This window comes from Eumetopias jubatus, unplaced genomic scaffold (genome assembly GCF_037043125.1).
Source record: "Eumetopias jubatus isolate StellerSeaLion01/CBP00866 unplaced genomic scaffold, mEumJub1_p1.0 scaffold_12, whole genome shotgun sequence".
In the NCBI taxonomy this organism is placed as follows: Eukaryota; Metazoa; Chordata; class Mammalia; order Carnivora; family Otariidae; genus Eumetopias; species Eumetopias jubatus.
This window is the reverse complement of record NW_028274818.1, coordinates 7427317-7451258: the sequence shown is the minus strand read 5'-3', so window position 1 is coordinate 7451258 and position 23942 is coordinate 7427317. Positions and strand designations below refer to the sequence as shown.

The following is a 23942-nucleotide window of genomic DNA, read 5'->3' as shown; positions in this document are numbered from 1 at the left end:
TGCATGGATGTCTCCATTGTGATTGGAGCTGTGGGTGTAGATACAAGTTTTCAAACAGGAGTAAGAAGCTGAGGATCAAGGGCCGAAGCCCACACTCAAACTTTCTTTCAAATGATCACATTAGAAAGTGTGGTATAGGGGGAACATTCCAGACTCCAGCACCCTACAGAGCGCCGCCCAAATTCTGGCTCAGCTGTTTGATCTCAGTACCCTCATGGTTACTTCACCCATAAAGCAGTAATAAAAATATGCACCCAGGGGCGCCTGGGTGGCTCAGTTGTTAAGCGTCTGCCTTCGGCTCAGGTCGTGATCCCAGGGTCCTGGGATCGAGTCCCGCATCGGGCTCCCTGCTCAGCAGGGAATCTGCTTTTCCTTCTGCCTCTTCCTATCCCTCTGCTTGTGTTCCCTCTCTTGCTGTGTCTCTGTCAAATAAATAAATAAAATCTTAAAAAAAAAAATTGCACCCAGAGTTGCCCAAGTGAGGATCAAATGAGATCCCAACCACAATGATCAGAAATACTACACCCCCTGATGTCCACAAACAAAGCACCAACAGCCAGGAAAACAAAAGAAAAAGTACATCTTTCAAATGCACCTATTTTGGTTTTATTCCAACTACTTACAAGGGGCAGAGACATGAATCACTACACAAGTTATTCGAATTATAAGTTAAGAAAAGTTTACATTAAATGCATTATCTTACAAAGTAACAACCTATGAGAGGAATAGAATATTATGTGTTGCTTCTGATACTTCTGTTGACTTCAATTTAACTGTTCCCTTTCCAAAGGTAAAATGAAGGCGGTGAGCTGTTTATAGGAAGCCAAGTGACTGTGTCCATCAGGCCGATGTCCTGAACATCCTCTTCTTCAGTTCACCTGTCTTCTGCTCTAACTGAGCACCACAGTCCTCTGTGGCCTTTTCAATGCCTTCATGGTATTTCTCCAAAGCAGCCTTCAAACTCAGAAATATTTCCTAAGCGGAAAATGAAATGGAGTAAGAATTATCCCGTGCATCAACCTAAACTGATAAGAGTTACAAGAATTCCAACCATCTCGTTAATATTAATAATATTTTAAAGCCTAAATGATCTCATGCGCACACCCGTGCACACACACACGTACCTACTCGTTTTAAACATTCCTTCATTAGGCGGAACAGACACATCAAAGAGGTCTGCTGCTTAGAAAGAACAGAGCAGAGAGACATGTAACAAAGACTTGGATTCAAAGATGTGAAGAATGTATTTGTAATTGCCAAGGACAAGCTTTTACTTTGGAGCTTTTCATCTCCAGGCAAGTCCCTGGGTTACTCCAGACAACTAGACCCTCTGTGTCTGGCCCCGATCACCAATGAAAGATAGGTCAACCGATTTCCTAAGTCATCTGTACGACTGAAAAATACACACGTTAGAGACACTTTAATAAACTTATCGGGTAATTCTACTATAAGCAATAATGAGTTTTCATATAAACATATGTGGATGTGCTAAGAATTAAGAAAAAATGAGAGAACAATGTTTAGAGATGGAATAAAATAATAAAAGAAGCCAGTTGGCCTGCAAACACTCATACTCATCCAGTGCAATTTTGATCCTTGTATTATTCATTTTTCTTGAATAAAACAATTCTCAAATCCAGACACAAGAAGAAGTGGTATTCTAAGTTGATGGTTTTTCATCACTGAAATAAAACAGCAGTTCTCTTCCAATGGGAGGAAGAAGTAGTAAATGGGTATAATGTTCTCATTTTAATCATCCCTGCCATTAAATTTTTCTTAAACCTATAGTTTGGTACTACTTACCTTAATTTAAATTTTAGTGTAGATACTATCTGATTTTGAACAAACTATACAGATGATAATTTAATATATTACAATTCATAGTGTTTCAAAAAAGAATGAAACTACTTCCAGACTCTGTCATCTATGCAAGTTTGAGAACTACTGCTCAAGATTCAGTGAATATAAACAGATGCTTAAGGCTAAACACTTTCCAAAACCAAACACAGATATTTATTAAATCCTAATACAAAAATAGAAGAGTCTATTTAGATTTCTAAGATCTAACTGGGCATCAAATTACTACAACTATGATGGAATACGAATCATTAAGAAAATAAATCAAACATTTTTGAAAGGTTTATCTCTTCAATCTTAAAGGAAAAACAAGGTGAAATTAGTTGCTAGCTTGTGTAAACACCATTTAAAAAAAAAACTCAGCACATTCAGCAGCTATAGATCAGTTTAACTTCCTAGTTCCATAGAAGTGTATATTTATTCTTACTAAAAAGGAAGCTGAATAAATTTGGTAGAAAGAAAGTACTCATAAGAAACTATTAAGACTAAGTGTGGTTGGGGCGCCTGGGTGGCTCAGTCATTAAGCGTCTGCCTTTGGCTCAGGTCATGATCCCAGGGTCCTGGGATCAAGCCCTGCATCAGGCTCCCTGCTCCGCGGGAAGCCTGCTTCTCCTTCTCCCACTCCCCCTGCTTGTGTTCCTTCTCTCGCTGTCTCTCTCTGTCAAATAAATAAAATCTTAAAAAAAAAAAAAAAAGACTAAGTGTGGTTAAATAAAGATACACAATCTAAATATCTGAACCAACCACTTCAACACACCTAAAGAAACCATTTCCTTCCAAGAACAAAGACTCTCATGGAGGAACCAAACCCTGCAGGGAGAGCCACCATAAATGGCACGTTAAAGCCCATTCCAGGGGCGCCTGGGTGGCTCGGGGTGGGGGTTGAGCATCCGACTCTTGATCTCAGCTCAGGTCTTGATCTCAGGGTCATGAGTTCGAGCCCCAAGTTGGGCTCCATGCTGGATATGGAGCCTACTTAAAAAAAAAAAAAAAAAAAGTCCACTCCGGGGCACATCAACGGAAGGCAGCAAGCACACATCTGAAGTAACAAGGCAACCCTCAGAGGATGTTAATGGCAACAAGCACAGCCCTCACAAATGCTATTTCAGTTTCCAATTAGATTCTGCATCCAAGTGGAACTTTAGAATCTAATTAATCCACATCTAATCCACAAAATAAGTACATCTTACGGTGATGACTTCACTAAAGTGAAACATTTTTAAATTCAAAGTCTGGTTCTGTGGTGTCTGTGAGGTAACCACCAGGTGCCTGTGGCTAGAAAACTGACATTTAAATACCTCCGGGCTCCTGGGCTGTACTAACCACACGTCAGCTGCTGCACAGACACAGGGACCCAGTGGCTACCGTACAGAACAGGACAGAAGAGCATCCCCATCACTGCAGAAAGTCCTACTGGCCAGCACTGGTCCAGGGAACTGTCTCACTTTTACATCAGATAAACTGAAGAGAGCAGTTGACCCTTGACCAACATGGGTTTGAACTGCACGGGTCCACTTATACACAGATTTTTATACAGTATGGGATTGTAAATGTATTTTCTCTTCCTCATGATTTTCTTCCTAACATTTTCTTTTCTCTGGCCTACATAATGTAAGAATACAGTACACAATATATATAGCATACAGAACACGTGTTAATTGGCTCTTTATTTTACCAGTAGGCTATAAGTCAACAGCAGGCTATTAGTAGTTAAGGTTTTAGCAAGTAAGAAGTTACATGTGGAATTTCAACTGCATGCGGTTGGCACCCTGAGTCCCTGGGTTGTTCAAGGTTCAATTGTATATAATGGGGTTTTACAGCCAATCATTACCCAACAAGTACATATTTAATGCATCAACAAAATACATTACTGAGTACCTTCTAGAAGTAGCACAGTGCATAAGTACACTAGAAAATGCAGATGTGCTTTCTACCCTGAAGGAACATATAATCCAGACCAGACTGGATACCAGGCACTTAAAGGATGGCTAAATTTTGTACTATATTTTAAATATTTTAAATTTTAAATATTATTTCATTATAATTAATTTAAATAGAAATATAAATAGGCATGTGTTGCCAGTAGCTACCCACTGGACAGCACAAATCCAGATTCTCTGGAATCAACTAAAAGCACTATAGTAGTATTTGAGAGAGGAGAGAGATCGAAGATATGTCACAGGAATCAGAGACTATACTTTTAGTAAATTGTAAGTAACTGAAATGATTAGCTTAGATCTAAAGCTTTAAAAGTCTAGAAGGCACGGATCGTGCCTTCCTTATGCACTACTGACTCCAAGTCAGGTGGTGCCCCTGGCACCCAGAAAATGCACAGGCCATAGGTGAACAACGCACTGAGGGAATGCACCACAGGGAAACCGGGAGCTCCCGTTTTAAGCAGGAAAGTATAGCAACAGGGATAGTTTAGCAGGATAAATTTGGCAGTACTTAGTATTCAGGGCAGATCTGATGCAGAGAATCTTAAGTCAAGGAAGAAATTTAGCAAGTTTTTGCCACAATCCATAAGCATTACAAAATTAGGTGATAAAAGCAGAGGAGAAAGGGGTTGTGATGAACAGTATCAATGACGTTTAAAAAAATCCGAACACTAACCAGGTGCTTGTCTGGATGTCAGGATTATCTACACAAAGTCCAAACTTTCAACTCCTTGTGATGGAAAAATGATGATGCCATCAAAGCATAAGAAGAAATTTGGGAAGAAATGGAGTAAAAGGGAAAGAGAGACAGGCAGCAGAGAAGGAGAGAGACAGTGAGGAGGAGAGATGCTGGAAGCAAATCATTCTATAAATGTTATTTTTGTTGTGATAAGTGAGCCCACTGAAAACAGCGAGCGGGCAGCTCCACTAAGGAGCAGGGATGGGATGACAGAACAGGACACCGATTTAGAAACCGATCTAAATAAAGGTGTTAACTGAAAGCAGCAGAGATAAGGATCTCTGGGAAAGAATATTTAATGAAAAAAGGGATGTGAAGGAAGATGGCGGAGGAGTAGGAGACCTGGATTTCATCTGGTCTCAGGAATTCAGCTGGATAGGGATCAAACCATTCTGAACACCTATGAACTCAACAGGAGATTGAAGAAAAGAATAACAAAAACTCTCTGGACAAAAAAGTGACCACTTACTGGAAGGTAGGACTGTGGAGAAGTGACTCTGAGGCGATATTCGGGAGGATAGATGGCGGGGGAGGGGGCCTCCGTGGGCGGCTTCTGGCAAGTGGTAGAGCCGCGGAGCACAAAATCGGAACTTTTAGAAGTCAGCTCCCCTGAGGGACGTCGCTCCAGTGGCTAAGCGGGAGGTGGAACCCTCGCGGGACAGTGTGGTCTCAGGACCCTCGGGGTCACAGAAAGACTGGGGGTGCCTGAGTGCGGCAGAGCTCCCAGGTATCAGAGCGGGGAAGCCGGCTGCAGAGACGGAGCCGAGGCGCGGGCTCGCAGCTCGGGGTGGCCATAAACTGTGATCCGCGGCCCAGTCGGGCCACTGCTCCTCCAGCAGGGACCCAACAAGCGGCAGAGCCGGGGAGACTCCCCTTCCTCCCCAGGGAGGAGCGGCGCGGGAGCGCACCGCAGGGATCTGCTGGGTTTGGAGACTCCACATGGGGTCGGGTGCCAGAGATAGAAACTCTCGGTCACAGGCCGGGTGAGCACGGAGTGCGGCCGGAGACCGGGGACACGGGAGTGATTCACTGCTTTTCTCTGGGGGCGCACTGAGGAGCGGGGCCCCGAGTTCTCGCCTCCTCCAGGCATAGATTGGGAGGCCACCATTTTCACTCTCGTCCTCCAAAGCCGTACGAAAAGCTTGCCGGGAATGAAAGCTCCTGAGAGCAAACCCGAGCAGATTACTTAGCCCAGACCGACAAGGGCGGGGCAATTCCGCCTCCGGCAAAGACATTTGGGAACCACGGCAACAGGCCCCTCCCCCAGAAGATCAGCACGAACAGCCAGCAAGCCAAGACCAAGTTTACCGATCAAGGAGAACGGGAGAACTCCAGCGCTAGGGGAATACTGCACATAGAATTCATGGCTATTTTACCATGATTCATTAGTTTTTCAAAGTTAATTTTTTAACTGTTTCTTTTTTTGAATTTTTCTTTTTCCCTTTTTCAACCAACATCTTATCAATCCCTTTTTTAAAAAACATTTTTATTTTTCATTGTTAGAGTCATATTCTATCCCTTCATAGTAGTTACCTTATTTTTGGCATATATATGTGAGTTGTTCTCTCTTTAAAATTTTGAGATACAGTTTCTTCTAACAGATCAAAATATACCCTAAATCTCCAGTGTATGGCTTTGTTCCAGTCTCCTGCCTGATCACATCCTCTCCCTTTTTTTTTTTAAATCCTCTTCTTTCTTTTTTCAAACAACTTCTTATCAATTGCTTTTATAAAATTTTTTATAATTTTCAACTTTACATTCATATTCCATCCCTTCATCATATCAACCCTTATTTTTGTACATATATAAGTTTTTCTTTCTTTAAAATTTTGGGAGGTACTTTCTTCTAACAGACCAAAATACACCTAAAATCTAGTGGGTGGCACTGATCTATGCAACAGCTAGATATTTGATCATATTCTGGTTTTTTTTTTTGTTCTGTTTTGCTTGTTTTTATCTTTTCTTTTTCTTCTTTTTCCCCCTTTTTCTTTTTTCTTTCTTTCCCTTTCTTTTCCCCCAGCTTCAGGTCTTTTCTGATTTGTTTAGAGTATATTTTCTGGGGATGTTACCCTGTTAGCATTTTGTTCTCTCATTCATCTATTCTCCTCCGGACAAAACAACAAGATGGAAAAAATCACCTCAACAAAAAGATCAAGAGCTAGTACCGTCTGTCAGGGACCTATTCAATGCAGACATTAGTACGATGTTGGACCTAGAGTTCAGAATCATGATTTTAAAGACACTAGCTGGGCTTGAAAAATGAATGGAAGTTATTAGAGAAACCCTCTCTGGAGAATTAAAAAAACTAAAATCTAACCAAATTGAAATCTAAAAGGCTATTAATGAGGTGCACTCAAAAATGGGGGCACTGACTGCTGGGACAAATGAGGCAGAAGAGAGAATCAGTGATATAGAAGACCAAATGATGGAAAATAAAGAAGCTGAGAAAAAGAGAGATAAACAACTACTGGATCATGAAGCAGAATTCGAGAGATAAGCGATACCATAAGAAGAAACAATATTAGAACAATTGGGATCCCAGAAGAAGAAGAGAGAGAGGGGCAGAAGGTATACTGGAGCAAATTATAGCAGAGAACATCCCTAATTTGGCGAAGGAAACAGGCATCAAAATCCAGGAGGCACAGAGAACCCTGCTCAAGATCAATAAAAATAGGTCAACACCCTGACATCTAATAGAAAAACTTACGAGTCTCAGAGACAAAGAGAAAATCCTGAGAGCAGCTCAGGAGAAGAGATCTGTAACCTACAGTGGTAGAAACATTAGATTGGCAACAGATCTATCCACAGAGACCTGGCAGGCCAGAAAGGACTGGCATGATATACTCAGAGCACTAAATGAGAAAAATGTGCAGCCAAAAATACTATATCCACCTAGGCTGTCATTGAAAATAGAAGGAGAGATAAAAAACTTCCAGGACAAACAAAAACAAAGGAATTTGCAAACACGAAAGCAGCCCTAAAAAAAATCTTGAAAGGGGTCCTCTAAGCAAAGAGAGAGCCTAAAAGCAGCATAGACCAGAAAGGAACACAGACAATATACAGTAACAGTCACCTTACAGGCAGTACAATGGCACTAAATTCATATCTTTCCATAGTTACCCTGAACGTAAATGGGCTAAATGCCCCAATCAAAAGACACAGGCTATCAGATTGTATAAAAAAACAAGACCCATCCATATGCTGTCCGCAAGAGACTCATTTTAGACCCAAAGAAACCCACAGATTGAAAGTGAGGGGGTGGAAAACCATTTACCATGCTAATGGACACCAAAAGAAAGCTGGGGTGGCAATCCTTATATCAGACAAATTAGATTTTAAACCAAAGACTGTAATAAGAGATGAGGAAGGACACTATATCATACTTAAAGGGTCTATCCAACAAGAAGATCTAACAATTGTAAATATCTATGCCCCTAACTGGGAGCAGCCAATTATATAAGGCAATTAATAACAAAAGCAAAGAAACAAATCAACAACTATACAATAATAGTGGGGGACTTTAACACACCCCTCACTGAAATGAACAGATCATCTAAGCAAAAGATTAACAAGGAAATAAAGACTTTAAATGACACACTGGACCAAATGGACTTCACAGACATATTCAGAACATTCCATCCCAAAGCAACGGAATACACATTCTTCTCTAGTGCCCATGGAACATTCTCCAGAATAGATGACATCCTGGGTCACAAATCAGGTCTCAACCAGTACCAAAGATTGGGATTATTCCCTGCATATTTTCAGACCACAATGCTTTGAAACTAGAACTCAATCACAAGAGGAAAGTCTCAAAGAACTCAAATACATGGAGGCTAAAGAGCATCCTACTAAAGAATGAATGGGTCAACCAGGAAATTAAAGAAGAATTTAAAAAAATCATGGAAACCAATGAAAATGAAAACACAACTGTTCAAAATCCTTGGGATACGGCAAAGGTAGTCCTAAGAGGAAAGTCTATAGCAATACAAGCCTTTCTCAAGAAACAAGAAAGGTCTCAAATACACAACCTAACCCTACACCTAAAGGAGCTGGCGAAAGAACAGCAAATAAAGCCTAAACCCCAGCAGGAGAAGAGAAATAATAAAGATCAGAGCAGAAATCAATGAAATAGAAACCAAAAGAACAGTAGAACAGATCAACAAAACTAGGAGCTGGTTCTTTGAAAGAATTAACAAGATTGATAAGCCCCTGGCCAGACTTACCAAAAAGAAAAGAGAAATGACCCAAATCAACAAAATCATAAATGAAAGAGGAGAGATCACAACCAACACCAAAGACATACAAACAATTATAAGAACATATTATGAGCCACTCTATGGCAGCAAATTAGATAACCTGGAAGAAATGGATGCATTCCTAGAGATGTATCAACTACCAAAACTGAACCAGGAAGAAATGGAAAACCTGAACAGACCTATAACACTAAGGAAATTGAAGCAGTCATCAAAACTCTCCCAACAAACAAAAGCCCAGGGCCAGATGGCTTCCCAGGGGGATTCTACCAAACATTTAAAGAAGAATTAATAGCTATTCTTCTGAAACTGTTCCAAAAAATAGAAATGGAAGGAAAACGTCCAAACGCGTTTTATGAGGCCACCATTACCTTGATCCCCAAACCAGACAAAGACCCCATCCAAAAGGAGAATTACAGACCAGTATCCCTGATGAACATGGATGCAAAAATTCTCAGCAAAATACTAGCCAATAGGATCCAACAGTACATTAAAAGGATTATTCACCACGACCAAGTGGGATTTATCCCTCAGCTGCAAGGTTGGTTCAACATCCGCAAATCAATCAACGTGATACAACACATTAACAAAAGAAAGAACAAGAACCATATGATCCTCTCAATAGATTCAGAAAAAGCATTTGACAAAGTACAGCATCCTTTCTTGATCAAAACTCTTCAGAGTATAGGGATAGAGGGTACATACCTCAATATCATAAAAGCCATCTATGAAAAACCTACAGCGAATATCATTCTCAATGGGGAAAAACTGAGAGCTTTCCCCCTAAGGTCAGGAACACGGCAGGGATGTCCACTATCACCACTGCTATTCAACATAGTATTAGAAGTCCTAGCCACAGCAGAGAACAAAACAAAATAAAAGGCATCCAAATCGGCAAAGAAGCCAAACTCCCAGTCTTTGCAGATAATATGATACTTTAGTGGAAAAGCCAAAACACTCCACCCCAAAACTGCTAGAACTCATACAGGAATTCAGTCAAGTGGCAGGATATAAAATCAATGCGCAGAAATCAGTGGCATGCCTATACACCAACAACAAGACAGAAAAGAGACAAATTAAGGAGTCGATCCCATTTACAATTGCACCCCAAACCATAAGATACCTAGGAATAAATCTAATAACCAAAGAGGCAAAGGATCTGTACTCAGAAAACTATAAAATGCTCATGAAAGAAACTGCAGACACAAAGAAATGGGAAAACGTTCCATGCTCATGGATTGGAAGAACAGATATTGTGAAGATGTCAATGCTACCTAGAGCAATCTACACATTCAGTGCAATCCCCATCAAAATACCATCCACTTTTTTCAAAGAAATGGAACAACTAATCCTCAAATTTGTATGGAACCAGAAAAGACACCGAATAGCCAGAGGAATGTTGAAAAAGCAAAGCAAAGCTGGCGGCACCACAATTCCGGACTTCCAGCTCTATTACAAAGCTGTCATCAAGACAGTATGGTACTGGCCCAAAAACAGACACATAGACCAATGCAACAGAATAGAGAGCCCAGAAATGGACCCTCAACTCTATGGTCAACTGATCTTCGACAAAGCAGGAAAGAATGTCCAGTGGAAAAAAGACAGTCTCTTCAACAAATGGTTTTGGGAAAATTGGATAGCCACATGCAGAAGAATGCAACTGGACCATTTCCTTACACCACACACAAAAATAGACTCCAAATGGTTGAAAGACCTAAACGTGAGACAGGAGTCCATCAAAATCCTAAAGGAGAACACAGGCAGCAATCTCTTCGACCTCAGCCGCAGCAACTTCTTAGAAACATCACCAAAGGCAAGGGAAGCAAGGGCAAAAATGAACTATTGGGACTTCATCAAGATAAAAAGCTTCTGCACAGCAAAAGAAACAGTCAACAAAACCAAAAGACAACCTACAGAATGAGAGAAGATATTTGCAAATGACATATCAGATAAAGGGCTAGTTTCCAAAATCTATAAAGAACTTACCAAACTCAATACCCAAAGAACAAATGATCCAATCAAGAAATGGGCAGAAGACATGAACAGCCATTTTTCTAAAGACATCCAAATGGCCAACAGACACATGAAAAAGTGCTCAACATCACTCGGCATCAGGGAAATCCAAATCAAAACCTCACTGAGATACCACCTCACACCAGTCAGAATGGCTAAAATTAACAAGTCAGGAAACGACAGATGTTGGCGGGGATGTGGAGAAAGGGGAACCCTCCTACACTGTTGGTGGGAATGCAAGCTGGTGCAACCCCTCTGGAAAAACAGTATGGAGGTTCCTCAGAAGGTTGAAAATAGAGCTACCATACGATCCAGCTATTGCACTACTGGGTATTTACCCCAAAGATACAAATTAGGGATCCAAAGGGGTACGTGCACCCCAATATTTATAGCAGCAATGTCCACAATAGCCAAACTATGGAAAGAGCCAAGATGTCCACAGACAGATGAACAGATAAAGAAGATGTGGTATACATATACAATGGAATATTACGCAGCCATCAAAAGGAATGAGATCTTGCCATTTGCAACGACATGGATGGAATTGGAAGGTGTTACGCTGAGCGAAATAAGTCAATCGGAGAAAGACATGTATCATACGAGCTCACAATATGAGGAATTCTTAATCTCAGGAAAGAAACTGAGTGTTGCTGGAGTGGTGGGGGGTGGGAGGGTTGGGGTGGCTGGGTGATAGACATTGGGGAGGGTATGTGCTATGCTGAGCGCTGTGAATTGTGCAAGACTGTTGAATCACAGATCTGTACTTTTGAAACAAATAATGCAATATATGTTAAGAAAAAAAAAAGAAGATAGCAGGAGGGGAAGAATGAAGGGGTGAAATCGGAGGGGGAGACAAACCATGAGAGACGATGGACTCTGAAAAACAAATTGAGGGCTCTAGAGGGGAGGTGGGTGGGAGGATGGGTTAGCCTGGTGGTGGCTATTAAAGAGGGCACATTCTGCGTGGAGCACTGGGTGTTATGCACAAACAATGAATCATGGAACACTGCATGAAAAACTAATGATGTAATGTATGGCGATTAACATAACAATAAAATATTACAAAAAAAAGGGATGTGAAGATCATTAGGATCTCAGAGAAACTGCACCCAGAACAAATGGGCAACTGTAGGCTGTCTTTTCCTTCTCATGGAGGTTGATTATGAAGGAAGCTAAAAGGAGCTCTTTGGAAAAATGCATCATGATTCACCATAGGATTTAGACTGTCCCATGTTGCTCAGGACACATGGGTATCACAATACAGACTGGGAAAAGTTACAACAACTTAGCAACTTCAACAACTGCATCCAAAGTTCTGCTCAGTGGTTCTATGCCACTCTGAAGGAAGAAATATCTACTGTAGCAAAGGGCCCAATTCTACTCAACATTTTCATTTTGGCGAAAAAGGCATGTTGATCAAATGTGCAGGTGGTGCTAAGCCATGAGATAAATGAATGATAAAAAGATTTAAAATGACCTTGATACTTTGAAATCTGCATAGAATAGATGGAAGCCTTAACGAAATACTAGTAAAATTCTGACGTAACAGTCCCATGAAATGGTTGCATTTATGTACGGTGAAGCAATTTAACTAGGCAGAACTACATGGTGGAACGGATAGGGTCATTAAATTGATCAGCAGCTCAATATGAGCTAAGGGCGAGATGCTGCTGCTAAAAATCCAAGCCAGTATTACACTTCAGTAACAGAAGCATTGTGCTTTGGGACTGGTCCCAGCATCATCTGGAAGGCTATGTTTAGTCCTGGGTCCTACATTTTAAACAGAATAATGACAAACAGGAAACAGAGGGGAGAAGACAGTAAACAGGATAGTAATGAATCTGAAAATTAAGCTATATAAAGAATGGCTGGAAAACTGGGGCTCATTAACCCAGATGAGAAGGCTGGAGGAACCCATGATCATTATCCTCAAATGTCTGAAGTGATTTAAGCAGAGGATGATACAGATTTGTTCCAGAGAGATCTTGGTTCACTTGAGTACAGAAATTATATTTTAAATTCGAAATAACATTTTAACCACTAAAGCGGTCCTAGCAGAACAGCCTGGGTGGTTATGAGCTCGATGATATTGAAAACAATGAAGCAGAACCTATCAATGGTTCTCAAAAGCCACAGTAAAAAATTCCAGTTCATGAACCCCCCGTTGCTGATGATTCTAATTCAGGACATTTTGGGGGGGTGGTTGTTTGTTCATTTTTGAATTCTAATATGCAGCTGGTTTTAAGAAACACCATGCTAGATGACCATCCAAGTTTACAAATATTGATGAAAAACATACTACATATAAGGCGCCATTCCAGGCATGGTTTGACAGGACATACTAAGGTAGAAAATACATGATTGCTACTGTTGAGAAACTGAAGATGTTCTTGGCGAGACAGACACTAAACACAATGACGTGAGGCCGGCAGGGGCACTTTTACGACTGATGGGCTGGAAGTGCTGAGGCACATAGTAGCTGGTTCGCTAACTGGGCCTGACCATGTGATAACAAATAAATATTCATTGATTGAGGGGCACCTGGGTGGCTCAGTCGTTAAGCGTCTGCCTTCGGCTCAGGTCATGATCCCAGGGTCCTGGGATCGAGCCCGGCGTCGGGCTCCCTGCTCGGCGGGAAGCCTGCCTCTCCCTCTCCCACTCCCCCTGCTTGTGTTCCCTCTCTCCCTGTGTCTTTCTCTGTCAAATAAATAAAATCTTAAAAAAAAAAAAGTCACCGATTGATTGCCCTGATTAAGAAGTAGGATTAAATATCTCCTAGATCTTCTTAACCCCCATTCTAGAGAGAAACAGAGAGCTGGGCGTTGGTGAATATCTCGTTCAGGGGCAGGAGAAAGAGAAGCAGTTGAAATGTGGAAAGAAAGGGAAGAACACAGAAATTTAGGACAGCCGACTGGGCCGACCGCAGCAGGGAGGACGGCCGTTCTCTTTTCTTTTCCTTCATTCCGTCCGTCCTTCCTTCCTCCCTTCCCAGCAGCCTCGAGACAGCGCTCGGGGTACGTCTACGCATGCTTCCATGTCAGGTAGCGATGCCATTTTTCGAGAGGATACAGGTTCCTGAGAACGGGTGAGGGGGATTGTCTGCAGTGGCTTTTAGTTTTAGGACTCCTTGCAAATTGGATATGGATGGTAGAAGGTAGAGACAGCAAGTATTTAAATATTTCTCAGGTATCAGAGTGTTAGGAAACCTGGATCCAATATGTCAATAAAGGGAAGGTGAAAAAGAACGAGGGGGAAAAAAAAAAGAGGCCATGGGATAAAGAGTTGTTTTTAGTGATTTCTAGTAGAGCATTTTGGGGCAATCTGGAAGATATAGATCAAACTTCAAAAGCTAAGAGAAAATGAGGTATAATACGTGTATCAGGAATAAACGACTTCTTGGAGACACTAGCAGGTAAGAAAAGGATAGAAAGAGGTAAACATCTGATGTCTGGCACCGTGCTGCCATTTTGGAAGGACAAAAATGTAGACGATGTCTGTCCTCATTAAACTTAGAACTGTTTATGAAACAATAAAATAAATACACCGAAACAAGCCAAGAATGGAAGCAGCAAGTAACGTTAGGCAATTTTGATAAAGATATCATGAAAATTCTCATCACATAGGGACCGCCCTCCGCTATTCTGTTTCAGGTAATAGCTCAAACACATTTAACACTGATGGTGAGAATTTTTTTTAATATTTTATTTATTTATTTGTCAGAGAGAGGGAACACAAGCAGGGGGAGTGGGAGAGGGAGAAGCAGGCTCCCCGCCGAGCAGGGAGCCCGATGCGGGGCTCCATCCCAGGACCCTGGGATCACGACCGGAGCCGAAGGCAGACGCTTAACCGACTGAGCCACCCAGGCGCCTCTAGAAATACTTCTGAGATCCTTTTATAAGGCCGAAAAAATGCAGAAACTTTTTAAAGGACATTACTTAAAATCACTATCCAAGTTCATCTATCAAAAAAGTTCAGAATGAGCACTGGGTATTATATAGGACTGATGAATCCACTGACCTCTACCTCTGAAACCAATAATACATTATATGTTAATTAATTGAATTTAAGTTAAAAATAAATTAATTTAAAAAAAAGTTCAGAACCTTTATGGAGCACGCACTCTTACAGCAGAGCACGGATGCTCGGCTAGGTCAGGGGAAAGGACATGGTGGGAAAAAATGTATGAAGGAGGCATAAATCCAAACAAACACTGGTAATGGAAAAGGGGCTGTAAATGGAATCAGAACCAAGGAACTGGGGGTCAATGTCTACTTTAGAGAGCCAGCAATATCCTGAACGTGAGGGCGGCAGAGTCGCCACAGTGAGCTGGTGAGACCATTAAAAAGGCACCTGTGGGCACCCACTCACCTGAGACTTCATCCTCTCCCTCTCAGTGGCATCTTTCAGTTGCTGAATTCCGAATTTGATTTTCTGGATTTCTTGATTAATTGTGGTTACCCGCTCGTAGACAGCTCCCCTTTTTTCTTGAACTTTATTGCAATCTCTAAAGGAAAACAGACGGCTAAATTTTAATTCCGCTCAAGCATCTGAAAAGGAAAACATGAAACTCTAATTTTGATTCCAAAGAGATCACGTATATTTGTTTGACAAACCTAAACACTCTCTTGGGACATACAAGCAAAGAGCTGCAAACCCCACAGGGTGCTGGAGCTGAGGGCTGTTATTTACGCCGGAGACTTTAAGGTGACTCCCCCAGCTGTGCTCACGCACGTACTACTGGGAGGAATGTGACTCGGGACAACTTTTCTGCAAGGCAGTTTGGCAGCAAATACAAAATCCGCCTGTTCTGTCCTTTGTCTTCATCCGCATGAGGAAGAACAAAGGAAATTTTCACCACGTGCAGACTGAAACAAGGACATCTCATAGACGTATCTGGGGGTGTATTCTAAAAATATATCCTGAGGACTGACAGGAAGAAGGCTCTACCACGGGAACACCCCAGCATGCTGGCTAACAACGGCCATAAAACGCTTAGTGAAATATTACTTCTTACCTGGATTTAAAAAAAAAAAAATAGGACCCTTTCTCAAAACATGGATGCTATAATGCCGGAGCCCAGCTGGACCTTAACATGGACCAGGTGACTCATCTGATGCAGCCCTAGCCCACTCCTCTGAGTGCACTGAAATGGGCAGGGGCACCAGAACCCTTCTGGAGAATCCTGCAAAGGATGTGGAAGCATGGATATCTGGAAAGGGGAAAAACTAGGACCTAAAACAGCTCTAAATCTAGACCCAGCATTATAAGATTCATAATTAATTCATCTTTTTTTATTCACCCACAGGTGGAATACCCTGTCAAAATTACAGGAGTTTCAGGATCTTAGGGGGGGAAAATGGACTAGCTTTCCCCAATTATTTTCTAACACATTAAACTGAAAACAAGTTCGTACTCAATCACCGTGCGTTTATACTGCTTGACGTCCTCATGCTTCTTATTTATTTTGAATTGCGCCGTGGCGAGTTTTTCCTTCTTCACGATCATTAGTCTTTTGAAGGAATTTTCTTCCGTCTTCAATTTCTTCAACTCTGACTCATCACTCTCAATTTGGTCCTCCAAGTTCAGGCTCTATAGTTGACAGGAAGTATTTAAAGTCGATACAACCAATTAGGATTTATAAACAAAACAAACATCTATTTCCTGGGATGAGCTATAAGAAGATACAATTTGAAGATGAGGTAACTGTTTAAGCCCTAAAGCCGAGCAGAAGAAGGCAAAGTGTTGGGAGGGGACCACAGCAAGGCACTGGGGACACTGGGAAGGAACAGGACCCTGGGCAGGGCTACATGAAGGGGGTTTGGGTCTGAATTAAAGTAGGAGGAATAAAGAGAAAAGGGGAAACCCTAGAACCATTAAAAGCAGTGAACCTCAACCTTCTTTTGCTGACTCTGGATGGCAGACAAGGAAGTGTATGGTTGGGATAGTATATCTCAGGTCACCTCGCCTTCTAACCCCTACTTCCCTCAAAAAAAGAAATCCTTTATCAAATGCAGTGTTAGTGATCCTGGGGACAGTGTGGGTTACTATGATAAAGTTAAGAAGTAAAAAAGGATTTTCAAGCTTCTAGCCTGGGAAAATTAATGTTGGCATTCACCCTCCATCTTCAAGGCAGGCACTAAGGGCATAAACTTAAATCGCAGGTACGATGTGAGACCGTAAGTTGGGACTTTGGGCTTACTGGTGAGATCATTTCCAACTGTTAGAACAGGTTTAAAATTCCATTACTTTCCTCCAAAATATACACAGCAACGTGCCATGTTAATTATTCATTCATTTCATCTGAAGGCTAACATAGGTCTTACCACTGCTGTGTTTAAGAAGAAAAATGTTTTATTGCTCAGCGAACACTGCCACATCTATTATACTCTAGAATGATCCTGCCTTTCTTTAGGAAAAATAGTAACACAAAATAAAAGGAAAGCCAAGGAACTATAGTAAACTATTCCATAATAAAAACATTAAAATTCCACACAATACAAACCTCTTTTAAGATGCTGGTTAATTTTTCCCTGTTATCTGCCAGGTCCTGTATTTTCTTCTGATATAACTGTACCTCCAGTTGACATGAAGGCAAGCAGTCAACGGAGTCTCTATAGATTTCATACTTTTCCATCACTTCTTGCTTTCAAAGAAAGAAACATAAAAACCAGTCTGATAGTCTCCTTTATGAAACTGCAGTACTGTCAATTTGTTTGCTCTTAAATAATTTCTGCACTTAATACTGAAAGCTTAAGAGCAGAAAACAATTAAGTTTCTAGGTCAGTAAGAAAGCGCTATTACTGACATGTGTCTAAGTACATATAATTATGCTTCTTAATTGCCAAATATCCTTACACAAAGGAAAACTGCCACAATTTTACTAAATCACTCACTGAAGTACCTTCCAAAGGTTATTCATGATGATTTGAAAAGAGTTCGTGTCTGCTAATATTCAAACTGCTCCTAATTACTCCTGGGCAATTGTATTACAAATTATGATCTTCCTATTCATCTGTATAATAACTATTACTACGGCTGATTCTTTTTAAAAGATTAATTCCTCTTCTAAAATTAGAAAATGAACATGTAACAATACGGACTTACTTTTCTTCTCCCCACTAGCCTATCCCTCCAACCACCTTCTTAACCAATTGGATTTTGTCTTCAGTGAAATGCTTAATCATATCATTGCTCATTTTTGTTGTCTTTTTTCTTACCAATCTGTAACCACTCTTTGCATGTTATGGATATAATCCCTTTACCTCTCATATGCATTATAAACATGATCCATAGGTCTCCTTTTCTCTAACTTAATTAAAAAAAAAAAAATCTATCCCGGTTCAAGATTATACAAACGTTCTCCTAAAATTTCTAAAATTGTTAAAGTTTTAATCCATAGAATTTATTTTTTAAAATGGTGCAAGGTATAGACCCAGATCCTTTTTCTTCTATGTGAACAACCAACTGAACCAGAACTGTTTTTTATTAAATAAACTACACTTTTCTCATAAACACTTAGATCTAGTTTTTGGCTCTCATTTCTGTTCTCATAATCATTGTCTATTCCTGGGTGATAATTCTTAATTAAACAGGAATGACTAGAATAGCAAATTCAGAGGTAAACCAGAAATGTTCTGTTAACTGATGGTTTAAAAGCCCTGCCCCACAAAGGATGCTAACTTGTCTGCCCCCTTCTACTTCTGTCCCACTGCGCCTCCATCCATCTCCCACAACAACCCATCATCTTGTTAAATATAAATCATATCATGTTCCAACATCCCCCTTTAAACTAATCAGTGGTATGCCCTTGCGCCTAAAGTAAAATCCAGCACCCTGAATAACCTGCCTAGTGCTTATTTTCCTATGGTCACCTCATGCCACTCCCCTTCTTATGCATGAGGCTTTGTTCCTGGAACACACCTCGCTTCCTTCTACCTCAAAGAATTTGCATATGCTGCTCCCTCTGCCTCCAGTGGTCTTCCATGTACAAAATCAGTAGGATAACCACGGTTTATTCTTCAGATGTCAGCGTCAATTTCTACTTCCTTCCCATCTCCACCCCAGATTTCCAAAATTTAAATTAGGCTACCCTCATTATATTATTTCAAAGAACCCTATTCTTTGTTTCTCTTTTTGGTGTTTCTTAAAAAGTATTTTTAGAGCAGTGTTAGGTTCACAGCAGAACTGCGCAGAAGGAACAGGGATTCCCCATGTACTTCCTACCCCAACGTGTGCATACCCTATACGTTTTCATGATATATAACCTGTAATTATATCACTGATTATAAACTTAATACTTTTCTCCATCACATAAAGTAAGTCTCAGGAGGACAGAGAATTTCTGTTCTGCTCACCCAGGGCAAAGTCTCAAAAATTTGTTGCATCATTGAACAAATGTCTTGAAATTGTACTTCTTTTCCCTACACCTACTTTAGAGGAGAGCAACATATCAGAGACAAGGGCAAAAAGCTTAAGAGGAAAAGAAGTGTAGATAAACTGGAAATCACAAAATGAACCCATGATTAAACAAAAGTTGCTAAAAAGAAAAAAATATATAGAAAAGCATTAAAATCAAAAAAAGGAAATTCACCCTGGAATTTTTAAGTTTCTGGACTGTATCTTTCATTTTTTCTTTATAATTCTTTAGCTTCTCTGGAGAATCCACAATTTTTGTTTTCAAACTCTCTTGTACTTCTTTCAAAGAAACTACTGACAATTTTAGTTCATTCTGTTGAGAAAACATATTTATATATTAGGTACAGTAATAAAATTGTTAACTTACCATTACAATAATGGAAAAGAACAAAGAAATTGGGTCTGTGCTCTTTGTAGTGGGGGAACAATGAAATTATAATCACCTGCTTATTTGCTCCCTTTTGTCTACGGGCCAAGACCAAACCCTTAAGCAGGATATTCAAGGTCCTTCACTGTGTACGCCTCCTGTCCTTGCAAGGTCCTCTGCTGCCAGTGCCCCACCTACCTACAGCCTACTAATACCAGTCCTAGGTTTGAACAGATGCAAGTGATCTCTCTTTGATCAGTAAGGTCCTCCTGAATACCATCATCCCACCCCTGTACTGCCTCTGAGTTTCATTAATCCTTGGAAATCCTGCTCCCACTTCCCCTGAATTCCTTCTATGAACAGCACAATCACTGTACATGCAATGCTATAATTATGTACTTCATCTGTGTGGCTGAATTTGACTGAGCAGCTTGGGGTTGTGAGAAGTCATCTTTGTTCTCCCAGAACACAGACAAAGCCGTAGCACTGAGCAGGTGCTCAATACACGCCTGCTTAATTAAAACAAATTTCCTTGCTCTCCTGAATTTCAAACCATTTGGGGAATTGAGGTGAAGGGCATCAGAGATTTTTGTGAAAATTTTCTGCAAGTCTAAAATTATATAAAGATAAAAAATATTCATATGAACTTCCTCCCCAAGTATTAGTTGATAAATTATGTTTACATTGTTTTGAGATACTCTCTATGTATCGATATGGGAAGATCTCCAAAAAATATTAAGTGAAAGAATCAATTACAGATCAACAAACACAGGCCCATTTCTAGGAACAATGAATAATGAAATGGCAACAGATTTACTATATGTGTCTATATAAGCACATGCAACCTCATGGAAAGGAATGGGAAGGTGTAAACTGTAAGGGAAGCAGGCCCAAAGAAGAGGGACTTCTGTGTCTGACTCTCTGTCTCTCTCATGATATATATATATATATATATATATATATGTATGTATATATATATATATATATGTGCACACACAGAGGCATGTCATTTGAGTATTTTATAACAGGAATGTATTACTGGATGGCTTCTGTAATTTGTCTACAAATTATTTTCAACTAAAAAGAACCACAAATGATCTTACATTTTGATCAACTAACTCAGAGGCCCAAATTGAATGTTTGACACCGTATGTCTGTTATTCTAGCAAACGGTTACACTGTCTACTCTACTCTCTCATGCTCTACAAAAGCAGAGCCCAACCTCCTTACAGCTGACGTTGACTTTCATCACATTTCTTCCCTTTATAAGAAGCCTAAACCCGATACTATAATTACAAAACGATTTTGTTTTAAGGTAGATTTAAATGGGACAGAAAAAAATGAATAAAAAATAACCAGTCAATACTACTCAGAAGAAAGCATTTGCTAATAAAAAGAGTGACAGAAAAATACAGAATATATTACACCAAAGTAAATTTCAGGTGGTTTTATATAGCGTAAGTGTTAATAGAGAAGCCATAAAAGTACAATGAGACAACCTGGGATTAAAAACATGAGAAATGGGACAGGGTTTTCTATGTATAGAACTAAGGCCACAAACCATAAAGGCCATGTCTACAAATTTTACATTAAAAACATAAGGCTTCTAATGGAAAAAAATCATGAATTTAAAAGACAAGTAGTTAATATCACTAATTCATAAAGTTTCTTTAAAAAAAACGAAAGAAGCCAGAACACACGTAGTTTACAAAATAAGACATAACAACAAACCATTGAATAAGATGTCAAAATCACTAAGAATCAAAAAAAAATGAAAATGAGGGTTTTTTTTCCTATACAGAAAAAGCAAACTAAAAACCTCCCATTTTGGCAAGACAGTAGGGAAAAGAACACTCTCATATTCTATTGGTAGGAATGTAAATGGGTATCTTTTTAGAAGCCAGTTTGGCAAGGTGAGTCAGTTTTAAATGTGCATTCCCTTTAACCCAGAAATCCTACAAGTAGGAATCTGGTCTAAGATGAAAAGCAGCCTGGTACACAGATCTCGGTGTGTGTACGTGAGTGGGTGTGCAGCACACACACGCTGCTGTCTAGTAGCAGAAACATTAGAAGCCAGTCCACCAACAGGACACCAGAAGGATCTACATCAGTGTGATGTACAACCATAAGCAGCCGTTAAGATAATGAGGCTCTATGGTGGCATGGTAAGTATTCATATTCTTTTGTTCAGTGAAAAAAGGCAGGTTTGAGGCATAATGTTACCTCACAGCTCTGAGGTAACATTACACATGGCTCTCTGCATAGAGAATGTCGTCTATGCACACATCAGACTGTGTGGTGAGCCACTGGGTGATGTGCACTCTCCTCACACATTTCCCATGTTTCCATTAAAAAAAAAAAAAAGGTAGTCAGCTATTATATTTAAACTGAAAAAAGTTAAACTAGTTTCATTTTAAGGAAAAAGGGAGAAACATTTACTGTAACAATGCACACAGTTAAAATACTCCTCCACGCAAAATATCCAAACCTTAAACGCTGGTTATATGCAAAGACGCTTACCAAACGCTTGGTTTTCTCTGAAATATCAGACTTCTTTTGGGAATTTCCGTCCTGGAGCACTATCTAAGGAAAAAGCCAATAAACTTTTCTGTGATGATTCAAAACAGATTTAAATTTAGCCATTCAGTGCATTCTCATAAAATAAAGGTAAGGAAGGAGAGAAGTTAAATGGATTAGACCAGATATTCTCAAACTTCCTCTGTTTACGATGCCCCCAGGCCAGAAGAAATACCTAATGGTTTCTTTACTAAGTAGGAGAGTCCAAATAACTGCATAAGTATGTATATCCTAACAACTTAGTAGCCCTTTGAAAAAATTATGCATACAAATTGGAAAAAAACAATATGTTTATTTTATTCTTAAATAACCACAACTACTTCCAAATTGGATGTGTGTACCTACTGGGCCCTGCACAAATTCACACACGTTGGAATCAGATTGGACACAGATATTCTCATTTCCTGTTCTGTGAGGTTGTTCACGTAGTACTGGTTTTTCACCACGACAAATGCCAGAACCCAGGTTCAAAAGATATGAATGGAAGGCAATGTGCCTTGAACTAGGAGTTCAAGCAGGGTACAACAGATGCGAACAATCACTGTTTCCCATGAAATTTTAAAATATCCCAAAGCCCTTGAAGTCCAGGGTGCCTCCGTACAGTTTGGGAACAGCAAGTTTAGAAAAAGGCAAATCCTAAAAAATTCTAGTCAATAAGACAGCATAGGACTTGGGCAACAAAAATTGATAACCATGGTTGACAGAAGTATATATCCATTATAAGGAGCACAAATGGGCACAGCAATATACCCTAGATCTTTTGTAACTGAAAGTAACATGCTCTTACGGCCTCCACAGCCAAAAGAAAAAAAAAAGTTGTTGTTTTTAATTTTAAGCAAACAACTGTGAAAATAAAATGAAACCTTGCTCACATGGAGTCGGGAGGCCAGGACAGGGAGCTCTCACCCCCCGCGAAGCCGTGTCAACCCCAAGAAGCCTCATCAACTAGGCCCCCAACAGGGCAAGAGGTCCACTGAGTCTCTGCGGGAAAGCCACTACCCCTGCAACTCCCCCAATGAGAAACCATCACCACCCTCGTGCTAGGTTAGTCTTTTCTGACCCCAAGAAAGGTGGTTCTCTTAGCGTTCTCAAAGTTCTAGCATATCAATTACTTTGCCGTGCTTTCTGCTTTTATTCCCTAGCTGTGAGCAAAAACAAAACCCAAGTGCCCAAGAAGAAGAATTTTTTGTCATATAATGAATCAAACTCTGTGTTTGGACTCTTGCTTTTCTTCCAAGGACTCTGATTCCAAACAACCCCTCCCAACCTCCTCCTTCTTCTCCATAAAATAACATTTCTCTCCTTTGTTTGTTGGACAAGCCTATGGTTTTTGCTGCAGTTTACTTGTACCAAATTGCAATTCTCTGCCATTCCCAAATAAATCCATTTTTGCTGATAAGATAACTGGCTGTTTAATTTTTAAGGTCAACACAGCTGATACCGTTTTTTGACGAAACTCTTGATTCAGTGACTGCTGCAGCTCCTGAATATCATCTGAAAGCTGCTTGAACTCTGCTTGTTCTTCAACTGGAACAGAACTAAACACAGCAAAATAGATGAAAATAACATATATCAAGTTCTTAACTTTGCAAGGCCAAAACAGTCTCTGTCCTCAAATGACTCAAACGGAAAAAAAAAACAAAAAAAACAAAACTATCTGCTTTTGTGTTTCTGAATTCTCATCCTTCCATGTGACAGACTTAAAATAGATGACCTGGACTCTACAACACAGAAAATAAAGATCAGATGGGCTCCTTCAGCCTTTCACCACCGAATCTGCG

General features: G+C 40.2%; 1 protein-coding gene across 1 annotated transcript in view; it reads right to left on the bottom strand.

Moving 5' to 3' along the window:
- Positions 1-583: 583 nt before the first annotated feature.
- The window catches only part of NUF2 (NUF2 component of NDC80 kinetochore complex), a 37104-nt gene continuing 13745 nt past the window's right edge, over positions 584-23942 (bottom strand). Inside the window, exons 8-14 of the mRNA XM_028104745.1 lie at positions 23603-23699; positions 22105-22167; positions 19393-19530; positions 17305-17445; positions 16216-16391; positions 15171-15306; positions 584-975 (exon numbers count right to left, since the gene is read on the bottom strand). Coding sequence (XP_027960546.1) covers positions 841-975; positions 15171-15306; positions 16216-16391; positions 17305-17445; positions 19393-19530; positions 22105-22167; positions 23603-23699 — 886 coding nt within the window. The 3' untranslated portion in view covers positions 584-840. The remainder of the gene's footprint in view (positions 976-15170; positions 15307-16215; positions 16392-17304; positions 17446-19392; positions 19531-22104; positions 22168-23602; positions 23700-23942) is intronic.